At 36.4% G+C, this 25597-nt stretch overlaps 1 protein-coding gene across 1 annotated transcript in view; it reads left to right on the top strand.

The window, feature by feature from the left end:
* The window catches only part of CATSPERE (catsper channel auxiliary subunit epsilon), a 238213-nt gene that overhangs the window by 3349 nt on the left and 209267 nt on the right, over positions 1-25597 (top strand). Inside the window, exons 2-5 of the mRNA XM_024754501.1 lie at positions 1600-1648; positions 9775-9848; positions 10097-10166; positions 19122-19187. Coding sequence (XP_024610269.1) covers positions 1600-1648; positions 9775-9848; positions 10097-10166; positions 19122-19187 — 259 coding nt within the window. The remainder of the gene's footprint in view (positions 1-1599; positions 1649-9774; positions 9849-10096; positions 10167-19121; positions 19188-25597) is intronic.

Here is a 25597-nt window from a genome sequence, read left to right as displayed (position 1 = left end):
AGATGAAGGAAGGGGTAAAAGTCAAGAATTCTCTTTGATTTTGAAGAACTGGTAGAGTGGGAATACACTAGAGAGAGTAGGAGAAGTACATTCTTAGAGTCCCAGAGTGAGATGACACTGTCCTTTTCATTAAAAAATTGTCCTAGCACATGGGCCATCTGCACACCCACAGCTTTGATCATTCCAGATCCATTTCCAACAATAACACAGTAAATATTTGACATAATTAAGGAAGCAGGAATAAGAAGGTGTTATTATAGTTGTCTGTGATGAAGTTAATAAATTAAATATGACTCCTTTAGCTACTGTTCCCTCCATAACTTGCACCCAGCCTTAGTAGGAGTTGGAAGCTGATAAAGGAGAAGGTGGGGAAAAGGACTTGTCAGAGAAGGTAGTTTTATCGTTTAGCTACCAGGTTCCATTCACAAATTGCCCAGGTTAACTTTGTAAATTAAAATACAAAATTTTTCACTTGTATTTTTCTCTTTCCTGAGGTTTCTGTCTTTCTTACTATAGTGAAAGAGGTCTTAGATTCATAAGTGGGAGGTGGTTCATACTTACTTGAAAAGAGACCTTTGATGAAAATATATTCCATTCTAATTTATAGGGATATATAAAAATACATTAAAATGTTTTTATATTTTATCTGAAATCTGCATATAGATAAAATGTTTCATTATAAATAATAAAATATATTTCATTATGTGACTGACATCTATTAAAAGAGTTACATAGTGATATCCCAGCAATTCCACATACAAATACACACAGAAATTGCCTCTGATTTAAGATTTTAAGGATGGAGCAATTCCAATGGCAATTAAGTGTGTAATGTAGACATGGAATAGATTACTGAAGCAAAGGGAAGGTAAAGGGAATTTCAAGATGATGCTTTATGATAGCCACTGACCTTATCTGGCTTTTGAGTACTCGAAATGTGGCTAGTCAAAATTGAGATGTTTCGTAAGTGTAGTATATACACCAGATTTCAAAGACTTAGTACCAAAAAAAAAGAATACTTTTGAATAAAATATATTATTAGAAGCAATATCACTTGTTTTTTCTCACTTTTTTAATGTGGCTACTAGAAAACTTTCAATTCCATAGGTGACTCACATTATATTTTTATTGGAGAGTAGATAAATCATATAGACAGAAATTAAAGTACTCTGAATTATAGTGAGAAATGATAATGAACAAGGACTCATAGAAATTTGCTCTTTACTTCAGTGCTTCAAATAAGGAATACTGTTTTTTTGATTTTCAATCTTTATCATTTTATTTTAACTCAGTTTACAGGTGAAGGAGTTAGAGCCAATATTCTTCAACAGTTTTTATTCTAAAACAAAAACAAGATGTAAAAGTATTTACTTCTTGCTATAGTGTCTTCAGATACTGAGCAACCTTGAGTGCACCTTGAGTTATGGGTAGATGTTGCTGATATTCCCAGTTTTAGCCCCGACTATACTTTCTAAGAAGGTGCTTGGGCAGAAATGTAAAGCTCATGGCAGCTCAGGCATGCTCTGACCAAGTATAGAATCCCTTTTATTTGGGGGAGAAATTAGTTTTAGTATTCATATTTGACATTTTCCTCTGCAGGTATTCCAGTAATAGCCCAAACTACCACATTTTTAGTACCAGAAGTACTGTAAGTATTTAATTTTTTAAACTATAATTATTAATTTTTTTGACTTCACAGCAGAAAGCAAAGTGAATCATAGTCATACAGCACAGTGTCATTCTTTTATTTTTATTTTATTTCCTCATCCTATATATCTTCCTAATATAAATTCCCCCTCCAATAAATGTTTTTAAATATGTATTTAGCAAAAATAGGTAGTGTTGTTTTGAGTGTTTTTGTGATTCAACATTCACAAAACGGTGTTATGATATAGGCAGGATGACCATGCAGTATATTGTTAAACTATTGAGAATTAAAGATAGTGCTATTAACAGTTATGCTGGGACAATAGGTATAAATTGGAACTGTCTAGACAAACCAGGATGTATGGTCACCCAAGCTATAGACTTCCTTCTCTACATTACTTTTTAAATTCAACACTGTCTAGTTCACTTCTTAATGACGCCTGATTACTAGTGTGTGTATATTATTTATCTATTCCACCCCCTCATGATGGATGAATGGCTTCCTACCACCACGAAAAACATTGTGATGAATGCCCTTCTACATGTCCTTTTATGAATCTGTGCAATAATTTTTCAGCTATGGTTGGCAGGACATAGGGAAACAGACACCTAACTTAACTACATTCTGCAAGATTTTTTCCAAAATGGCAATCACAATTTATATTCTTACCCAGTGAACATCTTCACCAGAATTTGGTATTATTGAATTTCCCATTTGTTTTTACCAATCTCATTTCTACATAGTAATAGTTTACTGCTGTTGTTATTTTCAATTCTCTGATGACTAGTGATTTTGAGCATCGTTTGCTGTATTTATGCAGGATTCTCCTGTGAATTCCGTTTTCATTTTTGCCCATTTTCCACTTAATTTTCTACCCTTTTCTTGTTGATTTACAGAGCAATGTCTATGTTCCACTCTATGTATTAGTCAAATGTTGATTTTAAATATTTTAGTTATCATTTCATAGCCTCTCATCCACTCATCTAACCATTGACTTTGTCCATGGATACTTTATTTTTTTTTAAAAGATGACTTTTGTTGAGCCATCCCATCCCTTATTTGATGTTACAGTTTATACTTTTTTTGAATTTAATTTAAGAAAAAATTTTGCCTACCCTGCATTGCAAAGATTTTTATCCTACATTTTCCTTTATATGATTTATATTTTTACTTTTCAAATAAAGGTCATAAGTAATATCTGGAGTCCACCTTGTATATAATATAAGGTAGGCATTTACATTACTTTCTCCATAGAATGAACCAGCATGTATTTTAAGATTTATTGTTTCCTTATTATTTTTTCTGGTGTCATCTTTGTTTTATATATGGATGTGTTGATTTCTGGACTTTCCTCTTTCCTATTGGTAGATTTGACTGATCCTCTCTGCAACATGTTTCATGTAGTTGGAGTTTCAATTCTGTATATTCCATTGAATTAACATACAACAATATATATATTATTCTACTCTAGATAAACCATCAGTTTTTTCCATTTTTAGTCTACTGTGATTAGGGCTGCTATGAACATTCTTATGCCTATTTTCTGCTTAACATATGTATGTATTTCTGCTGGGTGTATACCTAGGAGTGGAATTGATAAGTCATAAGGCATGTGCATATGTTCAGCTTTAGTAGATGGTGCCAAAAGATTTTACAAAGTAATTTTATCAGTTTACGTTCATATTCTGTTTACAGATATTGTTGTATTTACATTATTCAAAACCAGGCAAAAAGAATCTATGTAAACTATATTTCCTTTTTTTAATTTTTATTTTATATTGGAGTAGAGTTGATTAACAATGTTATGTTAGTTTCAGGTGTACAGCAAATTGTGATTCAGTTATACATATACATGTGTCTCTTCTTCTTCAAATTCTTTTCCCACTTAGGTTATTAAAACTATATTTCCTTTTAAAATGTGCATTTCTCTTAAAATTTATTGCTATCCATTTCTTTATAACTTTTGCATACCACTTAAATTTCTATTTGTAGTTATTGTATTTCTCTAATATTATTTGTTTATGTACTTCATCTTTTTTTCTTGAAGAACTTTGTTATATGATTGACCATTTTATTAGTCTTTTTTTTAAATCACCCTTTTTCTTTTCTACTGTTCCTTTATCACTTTTATGTAGGTTACAGAAATGTTTCATTTCTAATTGATAATTGGTCCCCAAAACAAAAAAGTTACGTAATTGCAGAAATGCAGATTAGGAGCTAGAGTTTGATTATCAGAGCAGAAGTTAGAGGAAAGTCAAGAGAGTAGATGATAAAAACAGTGGTATTGTGCTTGCTTGAAAGTAATATTCAGAGAAAGAAAAAAAATATTGAGTATGCAGAATACTTCAGGGATTAAGTAGTCCATGAATCTTCTTGATGGAAAGCATTTTAAAAAGTCCCTCCCCACCTTTTTGCTTTTCCTGAAATTTCAGCATGAGGATTGGCACACATGAAGGTGCTCTTAGGGAACATACACTGTTGGATACTGTTTTTGCGTTCTCCCTCTGCCTCATTACAGTTCATTGGTGTTTCTGAGATAGGAGCTTGTACACTCATCTGGAGCCCTGATTTTTGTGACTGCTGCCCAGGAATCACCACAGATTGCCTGCCTCTGGTGGCCAGTGGGGCTTATATGCTTGCAATCCCACAGGACAGTATATATTTGCACACTTTCAAAGCTGCTGCCTGAGGATCTGGATGCTAATCAACATGAATCTAGGTGCTGACAGATTCTCCCCTTTGGGACACTGACAGGTCTTGGCACATCCTCAACTACTAGGAGCTATTAAAAATGAAATAGGCTGCTTGGACAATCACAAAGGGAGATAACCAAGAGCTAGCGCAGGGTTGAACAATATGCTCATCTCCTACACAAGGCCATGCCTTCAAGGCTGGGAGAGATGGTAGTTTCATCTACTGTAGAAATCAACAAAGAGTCAAAGAAAATGAAATAACAGAGGAATATGTTCCAAACAAAAGAATAAGATAAAACCTCAGGGAAAAAAAAAAAACCTTAAAGAAATGGAGATAAGTAATTTACCTGATAATGGTTGGGGAGAGGAATAAAGATGGCAGAGTAGAAGGATGTGGAAATCACCTCCTCCCACAAATGCATCAAAAATACATCTACAGTGGAACAGTTCTCACAGAATACCTACTGAACACTAGCAGAAGACCTCAAAAACCTGAAAGGACAAGAAAGATCTCCACGTAACCAGGTGGGATGAAAGGAACAACAAAAGAGGAAGTGGGACAGGACTGGCACCCTGGGAGGGAGCTGTGAAAAAAGAAAGGTTCCTGCACCTTGGGAAGCCCCCTCCCTGGTGGGGAGATGAGCCAGGACAGAAAGGGTGCTGCACATGCTCAGAGGAGAGTGCATCAACTGGTTTGTAGCAGGCAGAACAGAGAGAGGCCTGCACAGATGGTCGTGCTACTACCCTGCATGCCCCAGCCTGAGACACGCATCCACTGGTATGGGTGGGGACTGAGTGCTGAAACTCAGGTTTTAGAGGACTGGTGTTGGCTGTGTGGAGGAGACAGCCTGAAGGGGCTGGAGTGTATTATAGCCACAACCAGGGCTGTTTGCAGAAGAAGCCCGAGCCTGCCGTAGAAATAAAGCTCCATTATTAAGTGGTGCACAAAGGGAGGAGTGGGGCTGCCATAGCAACCTCTTTCTCCTTGCACCAGCCTCCACCTCCATGGGCTCCAGGACTGCATGCTCCATCCACCACCTCAGCAGGCTCCTGCCTAGTAGACTCTTACTCCCTTGCCGCTGCCAGGGCAGGCTCTCAAGCCCCAGCCACTACCTTGGTGAGCTCACGCCTCAGCAGGCTCTGGCACCAGGTGCCACCTTGGCAGGCTCCGGGAGCAGGCCAATGAGTTGCCCACATGCAGAGGCAGGGCTGAAATCATAGTTGAGCCCCAGGGCTGTGTGACTTAGGAGGTAGGGCTGGAATCTCAGTGGCTTTGTGAGCCGCTGATTTACACCTCCGCCATCGGCTTTGTAAATTCAGTGCCTGTAGGACATTCGAGCAGACAATGGGTGCTCCCATGGCTGGGACGGGTCTGGCCTTAGCAGCTGTGGGCTTTGTGGGTGCAGGCACATGGGGGCTGACCCAGATCAGGATCTGGGCTGCCTCAATAGCTTGCACAGCAGGTCCAGGTGTGTGACTACTCCAGTCCTGGCACCTGACTTCAGTGGATCTGCGCTGGTGGCCTTGTGAAAACAATGCCTGAGAGACGTGAGGGCTGATTGCCGGCATGCACATAGTAGAGACGGGGCTGACGGCAGTGCCAACAACTGTGTACTTTGTGAGCCTGCACAATGGGTGAAAGGTGACACAACAGAGCACACTCACCAGTGAACAGCTCTGGCAGAGGAATGAATATTCAGTGGCTCCTCTCCCAGTGAGAGCACTCCAGTCCCACATACTGTGCACTGCAGTTCAGAAACACAGCTCAGAAATGGATCTGAGGCTTCTACTCCTAAAACTAAGGAGCAGACCTTACTCCTGACAGGGCAGTGACAACCACAGAGCAAAGACGAGAACCTGCTCAACATCCAGTGCAGGCTCTGTCCACCACAACACCAGTCATACCTCCTATCAAGGAGATAACAGCCAGCACACACCAAGAAAAGAGGCGGCAGGCATCTGAACTCAAAACAGCACTTGCACCAAAAATGTTAAACCCATACAATCTACACAAGGGATGCTCCCACATAAAAATAGCCCTCCAAGACCACAGTGGACATTGTTTCTCCTAAATTCATAGAGCAAGAGAAATATAAGTAAAATGAAGAAGCAGAGGAACCACTCCTAATTAAAAGATCAAGGGAATTCCCCTGAAAGAACAAACTATGAAACGGCCCTCTTCAGTCTAATAGACACTGAGTTCAAAAAGGAGATAATGAAAATGCTGAAGGAATTAAGAAGGGCTGTTGATAGATATGCAGGTTACTGTAAAAAGAAAACAGAAACTATAGAAAGGAACTAGGAAAAATTAGAGAACTCATCTGCCAAGACAAAATCTGAGCTAAAGGCAATGAATAGCAGAGTGAATAATGCAAGGGAACTAATAAATGATCTGGAAGATTAAAATAATGGAGATCACACAATCAGAACAGCAGACAGAAAAACAAGTGAAAAAAAAATGAGAGCAATATAAAAGACCTATGGGATAATATAAAACATGCCAATCTATGCGTAATGGGGATCCCAGAAGGAGAAGAAAGAGAAAGGGGAATTGAAAATGTATTTGAAGAAATTATGGCTGAAAACTCCCCAAACCTAAAGAAGGAAACAGATATCCAGGTACAGGAAGCACAGAGGGTCCTGAACAAGATGAACCCAAACAGACCTACACCAAGACATAATTAAAATGGCAAAAGTTAAAAAGAGGATTCTAAAGGCAGCAAGATAAAACCAAAGAGTTAATTGCAAGGGAACCCCCATAAGGCTATCAGCTGATTTCTCTACAGAAAAGTTGCGGGCCAGAAGGGAGTGGCAAGGCATATTCAAAGTCCTAAAAGGGAAAAATCTGTAACCTAGGATACTCTGCCCAGCAAGATTATCATTTAGAGTAGAAGGAGAGATGAAGAATTTCTCAGGCAGAGGGGAGCTTCAAGCTGGTGGAAGAGTAAGACGTAGAGATCATCTTCCTCTCCACAAATAGATCAGAAATGTATCTACATGTGGAACAGCTCCTATAGAACACCCTACTGAATCTAAGGGAAAAAAAAAAAGGTCATGAAGAACCTAGGAGAAAGATGGGAATAAAGACACAGACCTACTAGAGAATGGACTTGAGGATATGGGGAGGAGGAAGGGTAAGCTGTGATGAAGTGAGAGAGTGGCATGGACATATACACACTACCAAACAGACAAAGGGAGAAATTGACAGGAATACAATAAAGTAGGAGATGTTAACACCCCACTCACATCAGTGGACATATCTTTGAGACAGAAAATCAAGGCAACAGAGATCCTAAATGATATAATACAACAGTTAGACTTAATTGATATTTTCAGGACATTACATCCAAAAAAAGCAAAATACACATTCTTTTCAAGTGCACATGGAACATTTTCTAGGATTGACCACATACTAGGGCAGAAAATAAACTTCAACAAATTTAAAAGTATAGAAATTGTTTCAAGCATCTTTTCTGACCACAATGGCATAAAACTAGAAATCAACCTCAGAAAAAGAAATGAGAAAAAAATTACATTGAGACTAAACAACCTGCTAGTAAAAGACTAGTGGGTCAACAGTGAAATCAAAGAAGAAATTTAAAAATAAATTGAGGCAAATGACAGTGAAAACACCACCATACAAAATCTATGGGATGCAGAAAAAGCAGTTCTTAGAGGGAAGTTCATAGCGATGCAGGCCTTCTTTAAGAAACAAGAAAAATCTCAACCTAACACACCACCTAAGGGAATTAGAAAAAGAATAACAAACAAAACCTAAAGTCAGCAGAAGGAAGGAGAAAATAAAGATCAGAGAGGAAATAAATAAAACAGAGATTAAAAAATAGAAAAAAATCAATAAAACCAAGAGCTTGTTCTTTCAAAGGGTAAACAAAATAGAAAAAACTCTGGCCAGGCTCCCCATGAAGAGAGAAGACCCAAGGAAACAAAATAAGAAACGAAAGAGGAGAAATCACAATGGATACCTCATTAGTAAAGCTAATTGACGATGATTCAAAGAAATGGAAAGATATCCCATGCTCTTGGATGGGAAGAATTTATATTGTTGAAATGATCATACTACCCAAAGCAATCTACAGATTTGATTCAATCCCTATCAAATTACCAGTGACATATGTATAACTGATTCACTTTGTTATAAAGCAGAAACCAACACACCATTGTAAAGCAATTATACTCCAATAAAGATGTTAAAAAAAATTACAAATATCCTAAAATTTTTTCTGATTAACTTTATGAGAAATTCTAATTATTTTATTTCATTAATATCAAAGGCACAGTATGTGTGATAATAATACTTTGAGATTGGCTAACACTTCCTTTGTAAATGTGGTCAATTTTGGTAAATGTTCTATGTGAGATTGAAAAGAATATAATTTGTATTGGTTAATTTTAGAAATACACACACATACATGCACAGAGTTGACCCTTGAACAACATAGGTTTGAGCTGAACTGTTCCACTTATACAAAGATTTTTTTCAATAGTAAATACTAAAGTACTACACAATCCAAGGTTGACTGAACCTGTGGATGTGGAACCACTGATACTGAAGAACTGCATATATAAAAGGCTAACTATAAACTATAGGCAGATTTTCCACTGTGTGGAGTGTCAGTGCCCCTAACCCCTGAGTTGTTCAAGGGTCAACCGTAACTACCTTTTCTTCAGGTTTAATCTATGGCTTGAAAAAAGTGTGTTAAAGCCTACCACTATATTTGTGACTTTTAAAATATCTTCTAGTAATTAATTCTATCAAATTTTGCTTTATATACTACAGGGTGTGTCATAGCTTCTGGTGAACTTTTCTCTTTTATCTTCTTATACACTGTCATTAATCCTATATCATCAAATCTATGAGATAGCTGGTATTATAATCCCCATTCAAGTAAAACCAATGAAACTATTTATATATGTATATATACATAAAACTGTATACATATGTATATGTACATAATTTTATGTAACAATATTAGGAGGTGAAATTGGGCTCCAACTCTGGCTGAAGAGGATGACCAGTGTTGAGACTAAGACTGATAATGTTAGAAATTGTATGAGCATACTTCCAGGAAGAAAGAGCTTATAAATGAAAGAATGTGGAAGCAGGAAAAAAAAGTAGAAATAAGGAAAATGAAGAAATTTATGATGATTGTATCACCTTAAGTGTCACCTTCTAGACACTTAATAGATTACTTTTGAAGTAAAATAAAATAAAAATCTTATAGTTGGGAGGAGACTATTGAAGTGTCGCATAAAAATTGTTATTTTTCCTTTACTTGTACAATTTCAAAGGGATTGAACTTTAGTTATTCTCTCTTTAAATAATGACTCAGAAAATTGAGCCCTACATCTAAACACTGAGATAAAAAATTTTAGAGCAGATTTTTGTTTGAGCTATTTTACCTTCTTTTTCAGATTAAGTTAGAGTATGAAGGAACATTATTTTCTGAGTGGAGTGTGCCGGGAACTTGTTCTATAAAAAATAAAAGGTAAGATTTTTGCTGTGAAACTCAATGTATGCGTAAAAAACATTCATATAGTGTGGACATTCAGATTCAAGGCTGTGATTTAATGTAAATTTCTTTTCATTAATAGATGTGAAAAGAAAGACAAAATCACTTTGAAAATAGGAGAGAAGTAAACTAGGCTTAAAAAGTAGTAGGGGAAAAAAAAATAGTAGGGGAATCTCATATGCATCTATAGTTATTTCTCCTTTCCCATTGCTTTTAAATTCTAGATCACCCAAGACAGAACTACGTTGTTCTTCTCCTGGTATTCAGATTATAAAACCAATTGTTACGGGCCCAGTAAGTTGATTTTAATGATAAATTAGTAAATCTTAAATAATTATCCCTGTTACATTTTATTTTGCCTTATTTTTGATGTTTTAACTTAACCTGTTTTAAATAGTTGAGTTGTAACTATAAGAGGTATTTTAAAATTATTGTCAATATATCATTAATTTTTAGATGTATCTCATAGCAAATTATGTTACGAACTGATACAGTAGTTCCCCACTTATCCATGGTTACACCTTCTTTGCTTTCAGTTACCCATGGTCAACTGTGGTCCAAAAAATTTAAATGGGAAATTCCAGAAATAAACAATTCACAAGCTTTAAATTGCAGTTGTTCTGAGTAGCATGATGAATTATCATGCCATCCCACTCCTCCTACCTGGGACATGAATCATTCCTTTGTCTGGCATATCCTACCCATTAGTTACTTAGTACCTGTCCCAGTTATCAGATCTATTTTTGTGATAACACAATGCTTGTGTGAAGGTAACCCTTATTTTACTCAATAATAGCCCCCAAAGTGCAAGAACAGTGATTCTGGCAATTCAGATATGCCAAAGAGAAGCAATTAAGTGTTTCCTTTAAGTGAAAACGTGAAAGTTTTTGACTAAATAAGGAAAGAAAAAAGATTATATTGATATAATTATTTTACTTTATTATTGTTGTTGTTAATCTCTTACTGTGCTTAATTTACAAGTTAAATTTTATCATAGGTATGTATGTACAGTAAAAAACAGTATATATAGGGTTGATTTGGTACTATCTGCAGTTTCAACCATCCACTGGGGGTCTTGGAATATATCCCCCATGGATAAGAGGGGACCACCATATATGATTTTTACATTAGGTTTTTTATTAATAAATATATTAAAGCCCCAGTTACCACCTTAATGATAACAGTACTCCCAGATAAGTGGGTCTCAGATCATATACTCCTATGACAATATCAACAATTAAAGGGCCATTTCTAGCAGATTTATTTGCATTCCACTACATTTTCTTCATTTCAGGAAAGCTATGTGAATGCAAATAAATAAGAGTGATGTTAAAAAAAATAAAAATAAAAAAAAAAATAAAAAAATAAAAAATAAAAAAAATAAAAAAATAAAAAAAAAATTAAAAAAAAAAAAGAGTGATTTTGAATCCTCTCTAGTCAACAATAATAATAATAATAAGGAATTTTTTATTGGAATATAATTGCTTTACAATGTTGTGTTAGTTTCTGCTGTACGACGAAGGGAATCAGCTATATGTATACATATATCCCCTCCTTCTTGGACCTCCCTCCCACCCATCCTACCCAACTAGGTCATCACAGAGCACCGAGCTGAGCTCCCTGTGCTATACAGAAGGTTCCCACTAGCTATCTATTTTACACATAGTAGTTTATATATGTCAATGTAAATCTCCCAGTTCATCCCACCCCCTCTTCTCCCCCATGTGCACATGTGCATTCTCTATGTCTCCGTCTCTATTCCTCCCCTGCAAATAGGTTCATCTGTACCATTTTTCTAGATTCCACATGTATGCATTAATATATATTTGGTTTTCTCTTTCTGCCTTACTTCACTCTGTATGACAGGCTCTAGGTCCATCCACATCTCTACAAATGACCCAATTTCGTTTCTTTTTATGGCTGAGTAATAGTCCATTATATATATGTACCACATCTTCTTTATCCATTCATCTGTCAATGGACACTTAGGTTGCTTCCACGTCCTGGCTATTGTAAGCAGTGCTGCAATGAACATTGTGGTATGGACACTTTTTGAATTATAGTTTTCTCAGGGTATATGCCCAGTAGTGGGATTGCTGGGTCATATGGTAGTTCTATTTTTAGTTTTTTAAGGGACCTCCATACTGTTCTCCATAGTGGCTGTATCAATTTACATTCCCACCAACAGTGCAAGAGGGTTCCCTTTTCTCCACACCCTCTCCAGCATTTACTGTTTGTAGATTTTTCGATGATGCACATTGTGACCAGTACCTCATTATAGTTTTGATTTGCATTTCTCTAGTAAATAGTGATGTTGAGCATCTTTTCACATGCCTCTTGGCCATCTGTATGTCTTCTTTGGAGAAATGTCTATTTATACCTTCCACCCATTTTTTGATTGGGTTGTTTGTTTTTTTGATATTGAGCTGCATGAGCTGTTTGTATATTTTTGAGATTAATCCTTTATCCATTGCTTCCTTTGCAAATATTTCTCCCATTCTGAGGGCTGTCATTTCATCTTGTTTATGGTTTACTTTGCTGTGCAGAAGCTTTTAAGTTTCATTAGGTCCCATTTGTTTATTTTTGTTTTTATTTTCATTACTCTAGGAGGTGGGTCAAAAAAGATCTTGCCATGATTTATGTCAAAGAGGGTTTTTGCCTATGTTTTCTTCTAAGAGTTTTATAGTGTCCAGTCTTACATTTAGGTCTTTAATCCATTTTAAGTTCATTTTTGTGTGTGGTGTTAGGGATTGTTCTAATTTCATTCTTTCACATGTAGCTGTCCTGTTTTCCCAGCACCACTTATTGAAGAGACTGTCTTTTTTCCATTGTGTATTCTTGCCTCCTTTGTTGTTGCTTATGTGACCACAGGTGCATGGGTTTATCTCTGGGCTTTCTGTTTGTTCCATTGATCTATATTTCTGTTTTTGTACCGGTACCATACTCTTTTGATGACTGTAGCTTTGTAGTAGAGTCTGAAGTCAGGGAGTCAGATTCCTCCAGCTCTGTTTTTCTTTCTCAAAATTGTTTTGGCTAATTCAGGGTCTTCTGTGTTTCCATATAAATTGTAAAATTTTTTGATCTAATTCTGTGAAAAATGACATTGCTAATTTGATAGGGATTGCATTGAATCTGTAGATTGCTTTGGGTGGTATAGTCATTTTCACAATGTTGATTCTTCCAATCCAAGAACATGGTATGTCTCTCCATACGTTCGTGTCATCTTTGATTTCTTTCATCAGTGTTTCATAGTTTTCTGAGTACAGGTCTTTTGCCTCCTTAGGTAGGTTTATTCCTAGGTATTTTATTCTTTTTGTTGCAGTGGTAACTGGGATTGTTTCTTTAATTTCTCTTTCAGATTTTTCATTGTTAGTGTGTAGGAATTCAAGAGATTTCTGTACATTAATTTTGTATCCTGCTACTTTACCAGATTCATTGATTAGCTCTAGTAGTTTTCTGGTAGCATTTTTAGGATTTTTCTATGTATACTATCATGTCATCTGCAAACAGTGACAGTTTTACTTCTTTTTTTACAATTTGGATTCCTTTTATTTCTTTTTCTTCTCTGACTGCCATGGCTAGAACTTCCAAAATTATGTTGAATAATAGTGGTGAGAGTGGGCACCCTTGTCTTTTTCCTGATCTTAGAGGAAATGGTTTTAGTTTTTTACCATTGAGAATGATGTTTGTTGTGGCTTTGTCATATATGGCCTTTTATGTTGAGGTAGGTTCCCTCTATGCCTACTTTCTGGAGAGTTTTTATCATAAATGGTTGTTGAATTTTGTCAAAAGCTTTTCCTGCATCTATTGAGACAATAATTTAATTATTAACTTTAATTTTTAAATTAACTTTAATTATATTATTAGTCATTTAATTCTTTAATTTGTTAATATGGTGTATCACATTGATTGATTTGTGTATATTAAAGAATCCTTGCATCCCTGGGATAAATCCCACTTGATCATGGTGTATGATATTTTTAATGTGTTGTTGGATTCTGTTTGCTAGTATTTTGTTGAGGACTTTTGCATCCATGTTCATCAGTGATATTGGTCTGTAATTTTCTTTTTTTGTGACATCTTTATCTGGTTTTGGTATCAGGGTGGCCTCATAGAATGAGTTTGGGAGTGTTCCTCCCTCTTCAATCTTTTGGAAGAGTTTCAGAAAGATAGGTGTTAGCTCTTCTCTAAATGTTTGATAGAATTGTCCTGTGAAGCCATCTGGTCCTGGATTTTTGTTTGTTGGAAGATTTTTAATTACAGTTTCAATTTCACTATTTGTGATTGGTCTGTTTATATTTCCTATTTCTTCCTGGTTCGGTCTTGAAAGTTTGTACCTTTCTAAGAATTTGTTCATTTCTTCCAGTTGTCCATTTTCTTCGCGTATAGTTGCCTGTAGTAGTCTCTTATGGTCCTTTGTATTTCTGTGCTGTCAGTTGTAATTTCTCTTTTTTCATTTCTAATTTTATTGATTTGAATCCTCTCCCTTTTTTCTTGATGAGTCTGGCTAGGTTTATCAATTTTGTTTTCTTCTCGAAGAACCAACTTTTAGTTTTGTTGATCTTTGCTATTGTTTTCTTCATTTCTATTTCATTTATTTCTGCTCTGATCTTTATGATTTCTTTCCTTCTACTAACTTTGGGGGTTTTTTTGTGTGTGTGCTTCTTCTTCTTTCTCTAGTTGCTTTATGTGTAAGGTTAGATTGTTTATTTGAGATTTTTCTTGTTTCCTGCGTTGAGATTGAATTGCTATAAACTTCCCTCTTAGAACTGCTTTTGCTGAATTCCATAGGTTTTGGGTCATTGTGTTTTCACTGTCATTTGTTTCTATGTATTTTTAAATTTCCTCTTTGATTTCTTCAGTGATTTCTTGGTTATTTAGTAGCGTAATGTTTAACCTCCATGTGTTTATGTTTTTTACAGTTTTTTACTGTAATTGATTTCTAATCTCATAGAGTTGTGTTTGTAAAGGATGCTTGATATAATTTCAATTGTCATAAATTTACCGAGGCTTGATTTGTGAACTAAGATGTGATCTATCCTGGAGAATGTTCCGTATACACTTGAGACGAAAGTGTATTCTGCTGCTTTGGGGTGGAACGTCCTATAAATATCAATGAAATCTATCTGGTCTATTGTGTCATTTAAAGCTTGTGTTTCCTTATTTATTTTGTTTGGATGATCTGTCCATTGGTGTAAGTGGGGTGTTAAAGTCCCCACTATTATTGTGTTGCTGTTGATTTCCCCTTTTATGGCTGTTAGCATTTGCCTTATGTATTGAGGTGTTCCTATGATGGGTGCATAAATGTTTATAATTGTTATATCTTCTTCTTGGATTGATCCCTTGATCATTATGTAGTGTCCTTCCCTGTTTCTTGTAACAGTCTTTATTTTAAAGATTATTTTATCTGATATGAGTATTGCCACTCCAGCTTTCTTTCAATTTTCATTTGCATGGAATATCTTTTTCCATCCCCTCACTTTCAGTCTGTATGTGTTCCTAGGTCTGAAGTGGGTCTCTTGTAGACAGCAAATACATGGGTCTTGTTTTTGTATCCATTCAGCCATTCTGGGTCTTTTGGTTGGAGCATTTAGTCCATTTACATTCAAGGTAATTATTGATATGTATGTTCCTATTACCATATTCTTAATTGTTTTGCATTTGTTTTTGCAGGTCTTTTTCTTCTCTTGTGTTTCCCGCCTAGAGAAGTTTCTTTAGCATTTGTTTTAAAGCTTGTTTGGTGGTGCTGAATTCTCTTAGCTTTTGCTTATCTGTAAAGCTTTTGATTTCTCTGTTGAATGTGAATGAGATCCTTGCTGGGTGGAGTAATCTTGGTTGTAGGTTTTTCCCTTTCACCACTTTAAACGTATCCTGCCACTCCCTTTTGGTCTGCAGACTTTCTGCTGTAAAATCAGCTGATAACTTTATGGGGATTTCCTTGTATGCTATTTGTTGCTTCTCCCTTGCTGCTTTTAATATTTTTTTCTTTGAATTTAATATTTCTTAGTTTGATTAATATGTGTTGGTGTGTTTCTCCTTGCGTTTATCCTGTATGGACTCTGCAATTCCTGGACTTGGGTGACTATTTCTTTTCCCATCTTAGGGAAGTTTTTGACTCTAATCTCTTCAGATATTTTCTCAGACCCTTTCTCTTTCTCTTCTTCTTCTAGGACCACTATAATTCGAATATTGGTGCATTTAATGTTGTCCTAGAGGTCCCTGAGACTGTCCTCATTTTTTTTCATTCATTTTCTTTTTTTTTTTTTTCATTCATTCATTTTCTTTATGCTGCTCTTCAGCAGTTATTTCCACCATTCTATCTTCCAGGTTACTTATCCATTCTTCTGCCTCAGTTATTCTGGTACTGATTCCTTCTAGAGTATTTTTCATTTCAGTTATTGTGTTGTTCATCACTGTTTGTTTGTGCTTTAGTTCTTCTAGGTCCTTGTTACACATTTCTTGTATTTTCTCAATCCATACCTCCATTCTATTTCCAAGATTTTGGATCATCTATACTATCATTACTCTGGATTATTTTTCAGGTAGGTTGCCTATTTGCTCTTCATTTATTTGGTCTTACAGGTTTTTACCTTGCTCCTTCATCTGTAACACATTTTTTTTGTCATCTCGTTCTTTTTGATTTGTGGGACTGTGTTCCTGTTGTGCTGGTTGTTCGGCCTGAAGCATCCAGCACTGGAGTGTGCAGGCAGTTGGTTGGAGCTGGATGTTGGTTCTGAGATGAGGACCTCTGGGAGAGTTTACACCAATTAACATTCCTTGGGATCTGAGCTTCTCTGTTACTCCAGTGTTTTGGACTCCACACACCCACCACAGGAGCTCAGGCAAGACCCTGCAAGCTACACAGTGTGGCAAAAAAAAAAAAAGAGCAGAACAATAACAATAAAGAAAAAATAAAATTAGAAAAATTAAAAATACAATAGAAAAAATAAAAATGAAATCACCACAACAAAACCAAACAGAACCACAACAGCAAAAATATATTTATATAAAATTTTAAAAATGAAAAAATAAAATAAAAAATAAGATTAAAAGGTAAGAATTTTTTTTTAAAAGGCTGGAGGAGGCCTGGGGGCTGTGGGGCTCAGGCCCAGGACCTGCGCGGCCAGGAAAGGCCTTAGCGGGCCGTAGGGCTTAGACCTTGGACCTGTGCAGCCAGAAAAGCCCTTAGTTGAGGGGTGGGGGTTAGGTCCAGGACCCGTGCGGCTGGAAGAGGCCTCAGCGGGGGTACTTAGGCCCAGGATCTGACTGGCCAGAGGGGGCCGGGGATGGATTCAGGCCCAGAACCCCAGGAGGCTTGCCGGGGCTCAAGTGGCAGGGGAGATGCTGACCATGTTCCCCTCTGATCCCCCAATCCCCAGAAGGTCCCTCTTCATCCCAATGAATCCCCACGCCATGAGTGGACCCCTCTGAGTGTAGGAACCTCTCCCCTCCCCCAGCCTCCCTCAGGGGTGCCAGTCCCATCCTACCTCCAACTTTTCTTCCCCCCTCTCCTTCCTTCCTGTGTCCTACCTGGTGGCATGGGGATTCCTCCTGTCCCCTTTGGTGTCTGAGGTCCTTCACCAGCACCTAGTGGATGTGTCCTCCTACTCCGCCATCTTCACTCCGCCCCTAACAATAAGTAATTTTAAAGCAATGGCACTGTACTAGTTCATAACAAAGTACTGGCCACACACCTTATAGTTGATGTTCCCACATAAGTGTATCTAAAGCCATTGCTGCGTAGAGACTTCATGTGACAAGTCCTGCCTTTACTCTGGGGCTTGTGCCTTCTTTTCACTTTTTTTTTTTCCCTACGAGTAAAGTGTTTCTCTAAGTTCTGTTGCTTTCCTTTTACTTAGTAACCTGTAGTTTCAGGAAACAAGTAGGGTGAAGTGGGAGAGGCCAGATGTATATAGTAATTCACATTTCAATCCCTGTAGATTGAAAAATATTTGAATTTGGCTTTTTGAGTTTGTGTGTTTCCCAGTTTCATGAACACAATTCCTGAGGAAGTAAAGGATTTCTCTCCCTTTTGTTATGTGTTGGAAGTCCACATAAATGTGTAATGTTATATAAAAAATATGTACACACTAATACATGTATATATAGGAATATATTTGTCATTTATATATAGTGCTATCAGACCTTACAGCCTTTAAGGAGGTATGTGTGACTTTTGAAATGCACTCAAAAGGCCTCAGTTATAACAACCAAAGAATGTCTCCAAGCATTGCCAAACATTTCTTTGCAAGCAATTTCATCCCTTGTTGAGAACAATTAAACAAGAAAATTAATTAGTTGTGTTTCATTGAGGAAGACTTTCGAGGAAAATTCACTGTTTTCCTTTGTACAGTTGCAGAGAACACTTCTGTGTCCAGATATTGGTGGTGGGGGGGGGTTCAACATTGACCAATTCTCCTATATTAGCTAGGGGTACTACCATTCAAAGTTCCAACAATATCTACCTGGAGTTAATGTCACATCCCACAAGTTAAGGGCTCAGTCCCACAAGACTTCACCCACTTCAGTTGCCAATTACTGACTGACTGGTGATAAATCCAGGTTCCCATAACTTTCTCCTCAATTTCAGTAATTTGCTAAACAACTCACAGAACTCAGGGAAACACATTTACTGGTTAAAATAAAGAATATGGTAAAAGGATCCAGATGAACAACAAGGTCAAGGAGTACATAGGGCAAGGTCCAGAAGGGTTCTGAGTACAGGAACTTCTGTCATTGTGCAGTTGGGTACATCACCTGCTGGCATGTGGATGTGTCCACCAACCTGGAAGCTCTCTTACTCTCATACTTTAAGGATTTTTATGGAGACTTCATCAAGTAGGCATGATTGATTATTGACTCATTTTCCAGCCCTTCTCCACTATCCAGATAATGGGGGGAGGCTGAGCTGAGAATGCGAGGCTGAGCTGAGAATGGGAGGCTGAGCCAAAAGTTCCAAGCTTTTAACCATGGGTTGGTTTCTCTAGTGATCAGTTCCCAGCCAGGAGCCCACCGAGTTAACTCATTAGAACAAAAGGAATTTAGGGGCTCTGTGCCAGACGTTCCTATTACTCAGGAAATTAAAAAGTGTTAGGAGCTAGGTGTCAGTAACCAAGTCAAAGACCAGATATTAGGAACTGGGGGCAAAATATACAGAAAAGATGTATATATATAATTTCACAAAGACAAATATAATAGAAGCAATCAGTCATCTAAATTTATCATAGTTTCTTTTGCATTTTCTTTTAGGATTTAGAAGAAGAACGCTATTTATCTGTGGACAGTTCTCATACTTGCTTTCTGTGGTATTATAAGGTTATGTAAGTAATGCAGAAGAAAGGTAATTAATGCGTTTTAAGAGTATTTAGCTTTAGTTAACCACAAATTGATTATCTGCATTATAGTTTCCATATAAGCTTTTATTCACCAATCAAGATATCCTCAAATGTACCCAAATAATGCCCAACTAATAGTGAAGAACAAACAGTAAATATAACAATATCAACCACTATTTGAACAAATACTGCTTCTACATGGTCATACTTTATGTAAATTAGCTATGTCAGTTTTCATAATTACCAGTTAAATGTAAGTATTACTATCTTTATTATAAATGAGGAAATGTAAGCTTGGATAGGTTAAATAATTTGGAAAAAATATGCAGCTACTAAAAGATAGCATTGGAGGGCTTCTCTGGTGGTGCAGTGGTTGAGAATCTGCCTGCCAATGCAGGGGACACGGGTTCGAGCCCTGGTCTGGGAAGATCCCACATACCGTGGAGCAACTAGCCCCGTGAGCCATAATTACTGAGCCTGTGCATTTGGAGCCTGTGCTCCGCAACAAGAGAGGCTGCGATAGTGAGAGGCCCGCGCACCGCTATGAAGAGTGGCCCCCACTTGCTGCAACTGGAGAAAGCCCTTGCACAGAAACGAAGAGCCAACACAACCATAAATAAATAAATTAAATTAAAAAAAAAAAAGATAGCATTGGAAATTGACTCTGGTTTTTCAGATTACAGGCTTCTTTGGTTTCCATTGTATACATTATATTCCAAAAGTACTCTCGTTTTCTTAGATAGCTCTTCAAACTCTTTAACATGATGGTGAATGAATATAACTAAGAAGGAAAAACTGGTACAAGAAAAAATAGTTAATCGCATTATAAAATCAATAAGTAAAATGCATCAATGAGTCAGAGTTTTGTTTTGTTTTGTTTTGTCTTGTTTTTGGTATCATAGTTCAAGCATATCCTAAATACTGTGTAGAATAAAAAGAACTGTCTTATGTGGTCCCTGCTCTCCAGATGACTATAATGTACCTAATTCTTTTTATGTACTTAATATCCCTTCCTTTGAGGGAACCATCCCTCCCCTATTCTGTGGTGAAATTATTAATTTCATGTGATTTATGTGATACTACCTCCACAACCCCACATTTCATTGGCCACAGCAATTAGGTGAGGATGGCCATATGACCCAAACAGAACCTATCAGAATACTTGTGTCTTCAGTAAAGCATAATTGTTGCCGATAATTTCACTGTCCTGGTTTACATGGTCCCTTTAAGTCAGATGGCTCTGTAGTTTATGTGTAACCATTGAATTGAAAGTCCTGATAGCTAGATTTCAGCAAGCCCCACCAGGAGTACACATTTACCCATTCTTCTCTGAATTACTGCCACTCTCCCAGAGCCTTACCAAGAAGCAAGGTTATGTAAGTAATGCAAAAGAAAAGTAATTAATGTGTCTTAAGAGTATTTAGCTTTAGTTAACCACAAATGGATTAGCTGATATATTTGTCTATATTTGAACAGATGCTGCATTATCTGTATTACTATAACTTTATTTTTTAAATCTTGAGAAGTGATAGTACAAATACCCACCCCACCCTGACCCCAACTCTTGTCCTCCTTCAGGAATTTCTTAGCAATATCATGGACCTATTTTTTCTTCCTATAAATTTTTGGAATTGGTTTGTCAAATTCTACAAAAAACTTAGCTGGGATTTTTATAATTTGTCTAAATATTTTAATCAATTTGGGGTGTCTTTCTACTCCTGAATAATATATAACTCTCCATTTACTTAGGTCTTTTTACATGTCTGCCAATAAGATTTTGTAATTTTTAATAAAGGTTCCAGGACATTTTTATTAGACTTATTCCTAGGTACTCTTTTTTTTTTCTATTATAAATAGTCAAAAATTTTAAATTACAATTTCTAACCAGTTATTCCTGTTGTATAGAATACAATTTACTTTTGAATGTTGATTTTTGCATTCAGCAACATTGCTAAACTCTTATATTGTGATAATTTATGTATATATTCTCTTGGAATTAAAAAAAATCAGATTACTTGCAACTAATGATGATTTTGTTTTTCTTTCTGATAAGTATGGCTTCCATTCCTTTTATTCTTACTGCATGTCTAGAACATCAAATACAATGTTTCTTAGAAGGGTGATAGCAGGTCTCCTTATTTTATTCCTGATCTTAAAAGGAAGACTCTCATCATTTTCACTATTTGTATAATATTTGTTACAGGTTATGAGTTAAACTTTACCTGGTTAAGGAAGTTCCCTTTTATTCCAAGGTGGCTGTGGATTTTTTTATGAATTGGTGCTGAAATTTATTCAAAGTTTTTTTCTCTTCCACATAAAAGTTCATATGGTTTTTCTCTTTTACTATGTTAATCTGATGGATAATAGTTATTAATATATCCATATTAAACTAACCTTGTGTTTCTGGAATAAGCCAACTTGGTCTTGATGAATTAACTTTCATATACATTGATAGATTCCATTTGCTAATATTATTTAATTTTTTGTGTGTGCGAATATACATGAGTGAGATTGGCCTGTGGTTTTACTCCTCTTGTACTATCCTTTTCCTCTTTTGATATCAAGGCTATGCTAGATTCATCATGTAAGTTAGGATGAGTTGTTCTTTTCTGTTCTCTGAGAGATTTTGTATAAGATTGGAAATACATGTTCCTTGAATATTTGATGGAAACTTGCATAGAAATCTAGCTGGACCTGGAGTTTTTGAGTGTGTGTGTGGGGAAATTTTATAACTATTAACTCAATTTCTTTAATGGTTAAAATCCTATTTTGGAATTCTAATTCTTATAAAATCCATTTTTGTAGTATTTTATTTCCAGGAATTCATCCATGTCTTCAGTTAGCAATTTTAGTATCAATTTTAATGTCACAAAGTTGTCCATAATATCGTCTTATATTTGTTTAATCTCTGAAGTAATTGTAGGTATGCCTCTCTTTTATCATTTCTAATATTTTTATTTGTGCCTTCCTTCTATTTCCTTGTTCTTCTTCCTAGAGATATTTCTATTTTATTAGTCTTTTCAAAGAACCATCTTTTGGCTTTATTGAGCGTTTGTGTTGTTGTCTATTTTATCTCAATTTGTTTTTTACATTATTTCTTTTTTTGAGTTTGTTTTTCTAAAATTTTTGAATTAGTTATTTAGCCTACTAGGCTTAAAACTTCCTTTTCTTTCGAATGTATGTGTTTAAGGAAATAAAATTTCTTCTAAGTACCTCTATAGCTGCATCAACAAATAGTGGAATATCTCATAATTGTAATTTTTCATTATTGCTCATAAATAATTGTCTAGTAACTGCTACAATTTCTTTGAGCAATGAGTTGTTTAGAAATGCATTTTTAAATTTACAGACATGAGCCTTTTAAATTATTGTTTTGTTATTGAATTCTAACCTAATTGTATTGTGATCACAAAAGTTTTAGAATCAAATCTTTGGCTTAGCATGTAGTCAAATTTTATAAATTTCTCGTGTGTACCTAAAGAAAATATATTTTCCTATTGTTGGATGAAGTATGCTATTTATGTCCAGTAGATCAGGTGTGTTAAGTGTACTGTTCAAAGTCTTGTGTACTTATTTGACTCATTGTTGACTTGATATTGGCTAAAATTTCCCACTATAATGGTAGATACGTCACTTTTCCTTGTAGGTATGTAAATTTTTGCTTTTTATTTTGAGTTTATCTTTTAGGTGCATATAACTTTAGAATTATTAAGATTTTTTGAAGAATTGAGACTTTGTAGTGACCTTGTTTCTCACTTGTAATGCTTTTCAACTTATGTTCTGTTTTATATTAATATGTTCATGTATCTTTAACCTTTGATTTTCAAGGCCTTAGAATTATTTTTCATTGACTTCTGGCTTCTTCTATTGCAGTTGAGAAGTCTGCTCTCTGTCTAATGGTTTTTCCTTCTCTAGGTAATCATTATTTTCTCTGTAGCTGTTTTAAGAAGTTCAACCTTACCTATTGAGCTATACAACCTTTGCTATTGTAAGTTTCTTTATATTTATCCTACTTTTGATTTATTATAGTTCCTGAATCTGAAGATTAAAACCTTTCATCAATTCTGAAAATTCAGTTACTATCTTTTCAAATCCTGGTTTTCTCTCATTCTCTTTCTTCTTTCTTTTTAAATTTCCATAATAGAAACATGCCACCATTTCATTCTGTCCTTCCTGATGCTTCAAATCTTTTCATATTTCCTATCTTTTTATTTCCCGTGACTCATTCTAGACTATTTTTTCAAATGTTTCTTTCAGTTTTCTAGTTCTCTCATCATCTGTGTTTAAAATTTTTAATTACTAAAATCCTACTATCTAGAGGAAAGTACCATTGTATACTATATTCTACCATTTCTGCATTATTGCATCCATAACTGGCTGTGTAATCTGTTGGGTGCAGTACAAAATGAATATGGAGGGCCTCTAGTTCAAAAGCCAAGGGAAAAATACCATTAAAAGTATTAAATATAGGGGCTTCCCTGGTGGCGCAGTGGTTGAGGGTCCGCCTGCCAATGCAGGGGACACAGGTTTGTTCAAAAAAAAAAAAAAAAAAAAAGAAAAGTATTAAATATAAAGCTTTTCCTTTCTTCTGTGGTTACTCTCTACCCATCATGGCACTTTTTATTTGGAATATAATGCCATGCTCCCTTGGACATGAGAATACTCTTCGGTCAAGTACAAACTCATATAGTCACCAGGTTTAGCACATGTGCAGCCCACTAGCTGCTCAGTTTTCCCTCTCAACAGTCATTGGACTGACATATAATACTTCAGCCAGGGGTGGGGTCTGAAGAAGTCAAACCAGACATCTTCCCTTACAGTGGACCTACCACCTCAACCCATAGCTGATAGGCAACCCCCAAGGATATTGCAACCTCTGCACTGTGACACCCTTGGTACCTGGATTGGGGGTGGGTAAGAAGCTCATCCCTGCCTAGATGAGACCGCCACCAGCCACACCATAATTTTGCTAGCTGGGGTTCGGGGAGGACAATTGCTGGCATGCCTTACTTCAAGATGTCACAGTACTTAAATACCCTATGCTGACCCTCCTCATACCTGAGCCCAGAACTAGTTTTCAGGACAAGGAGTGAGAAGGAAAAGCCAGGCAGGACCCAAGGTGCCAGGGCATAATGAGTGGGTGGCCAAGAGCCTGTCCCATGGGGAAGATAAGTAATAGGAGACAGTACTGCATGAGCCAAACCTCCAAGTGCATGCTTCATTTTCCTATCATACTTCACATACAAACCACAAGTTCAAAGATACATTTATTAAGAATTTCAAGACAGAGACTGCAAAGCATTAAACCTCAAGTACAAGGCCCTGCTGAGCATTGCCTCTCTTCCCTGGGCTTTCCTAACCTATTGACTTTGCCCACAAAGCAGAATTCTGACCCGAGGGAAGAGAATTCATGGATCAGGTACTGTATTAGCATCTAGACTCTCTTGCTTTATTCTCTCTCCCCTAGGGTTAGAATACAGAAAAGGAAGGGAGAAGAATCCAAGGGGTCATGCTCAAATTATCATCTTTTTCAAATTCACTGTAACAATGTTCTGCTTCATCAGTCTATCCCAGTACTCTCTGACTGCTATCTGTCTATCCACTTAAACTGCTTTGGCAATGTTACTGAAAGTTTAATGTGATTTTTTTAGTCCTTTTACTGTTTGATTTCGGTACCACATTTAATGCTGGGTATCACTTATTTCTTCTTAAAACTCTCTCATTCCTTCACTAACCTAATACCAGTATCTTCTCTGTCTTTCTTTTTATTATACATTATTGTTAATTATAGTCACCATGCTGTACATTAGATCCCCAGAACTTATTCATCTGCTTCCTTTGCTGTGCAGAAACATTTTAGTTTAATGTATTCTCACTTCTTGATTTTTACTTTTGTTGCTTGTGCTTTTGATGTCATATCCAAAAACTCATTACTAAGCCTGATATCAAAGAGATTCTTCCCTATGTTTTCTTCTAGGAGTTTCACAGTTTCGGTATAATATTTAAGTTCTCAGTCCATTTTGAGTTAATTTTTTAAAAATTTATTTATTTTTGGCTGTGTTGGGTCTTTGTCGCTGTGTGTGGGCTTTCTTTAGTTGTGGCGAGTGGGGGCTACTCTGTTGTGGTGTGTGGGCTTCTCATTGCGGTGGCTTCTCTTGTTGTGGAGCATGGGCTCTAGGTGTGTGGGCTTCAGTAGTTGTGTCTTGTGGGCTCTAGAGCGCAGGCTCAGTAGTTGTGATGCATGGGCTTAGTTGCTTCACGGCACTGTGGGATCCTCCCAGACAAGGGCTCGAACCCTTGTTCCCTGCATTGGCAGGCAGATTCTTAACGACTATGCTACCAGGGAAGTCCTTGAGTTGATCTTTTGAGTGGTATAAGGTAAGGGTCCAG

Source organism: Neophocaena asiaeorientalis, unplaced genomic scaffold (genome assembly GCF_003031525.2).
Source record: "Neophocaena asiaeorientalis asiaeorientalis breed wild unplaced genomic scaffold, Neophocaena_asiaeorientalis_V1.1 scaffold524, whole genome shotgun sequence".
In the NCBI taxonomy this organism is placed as follows: Eukaryota; Metazoa; Chordata; class Mammalia; order Artiodactyla; family Phocoenidae; genus Neophocaena; species Neophocaena asiaeorientalis.
This window is presented reverse-complemented; position numbering and strand designations above follow the sequence as displayed.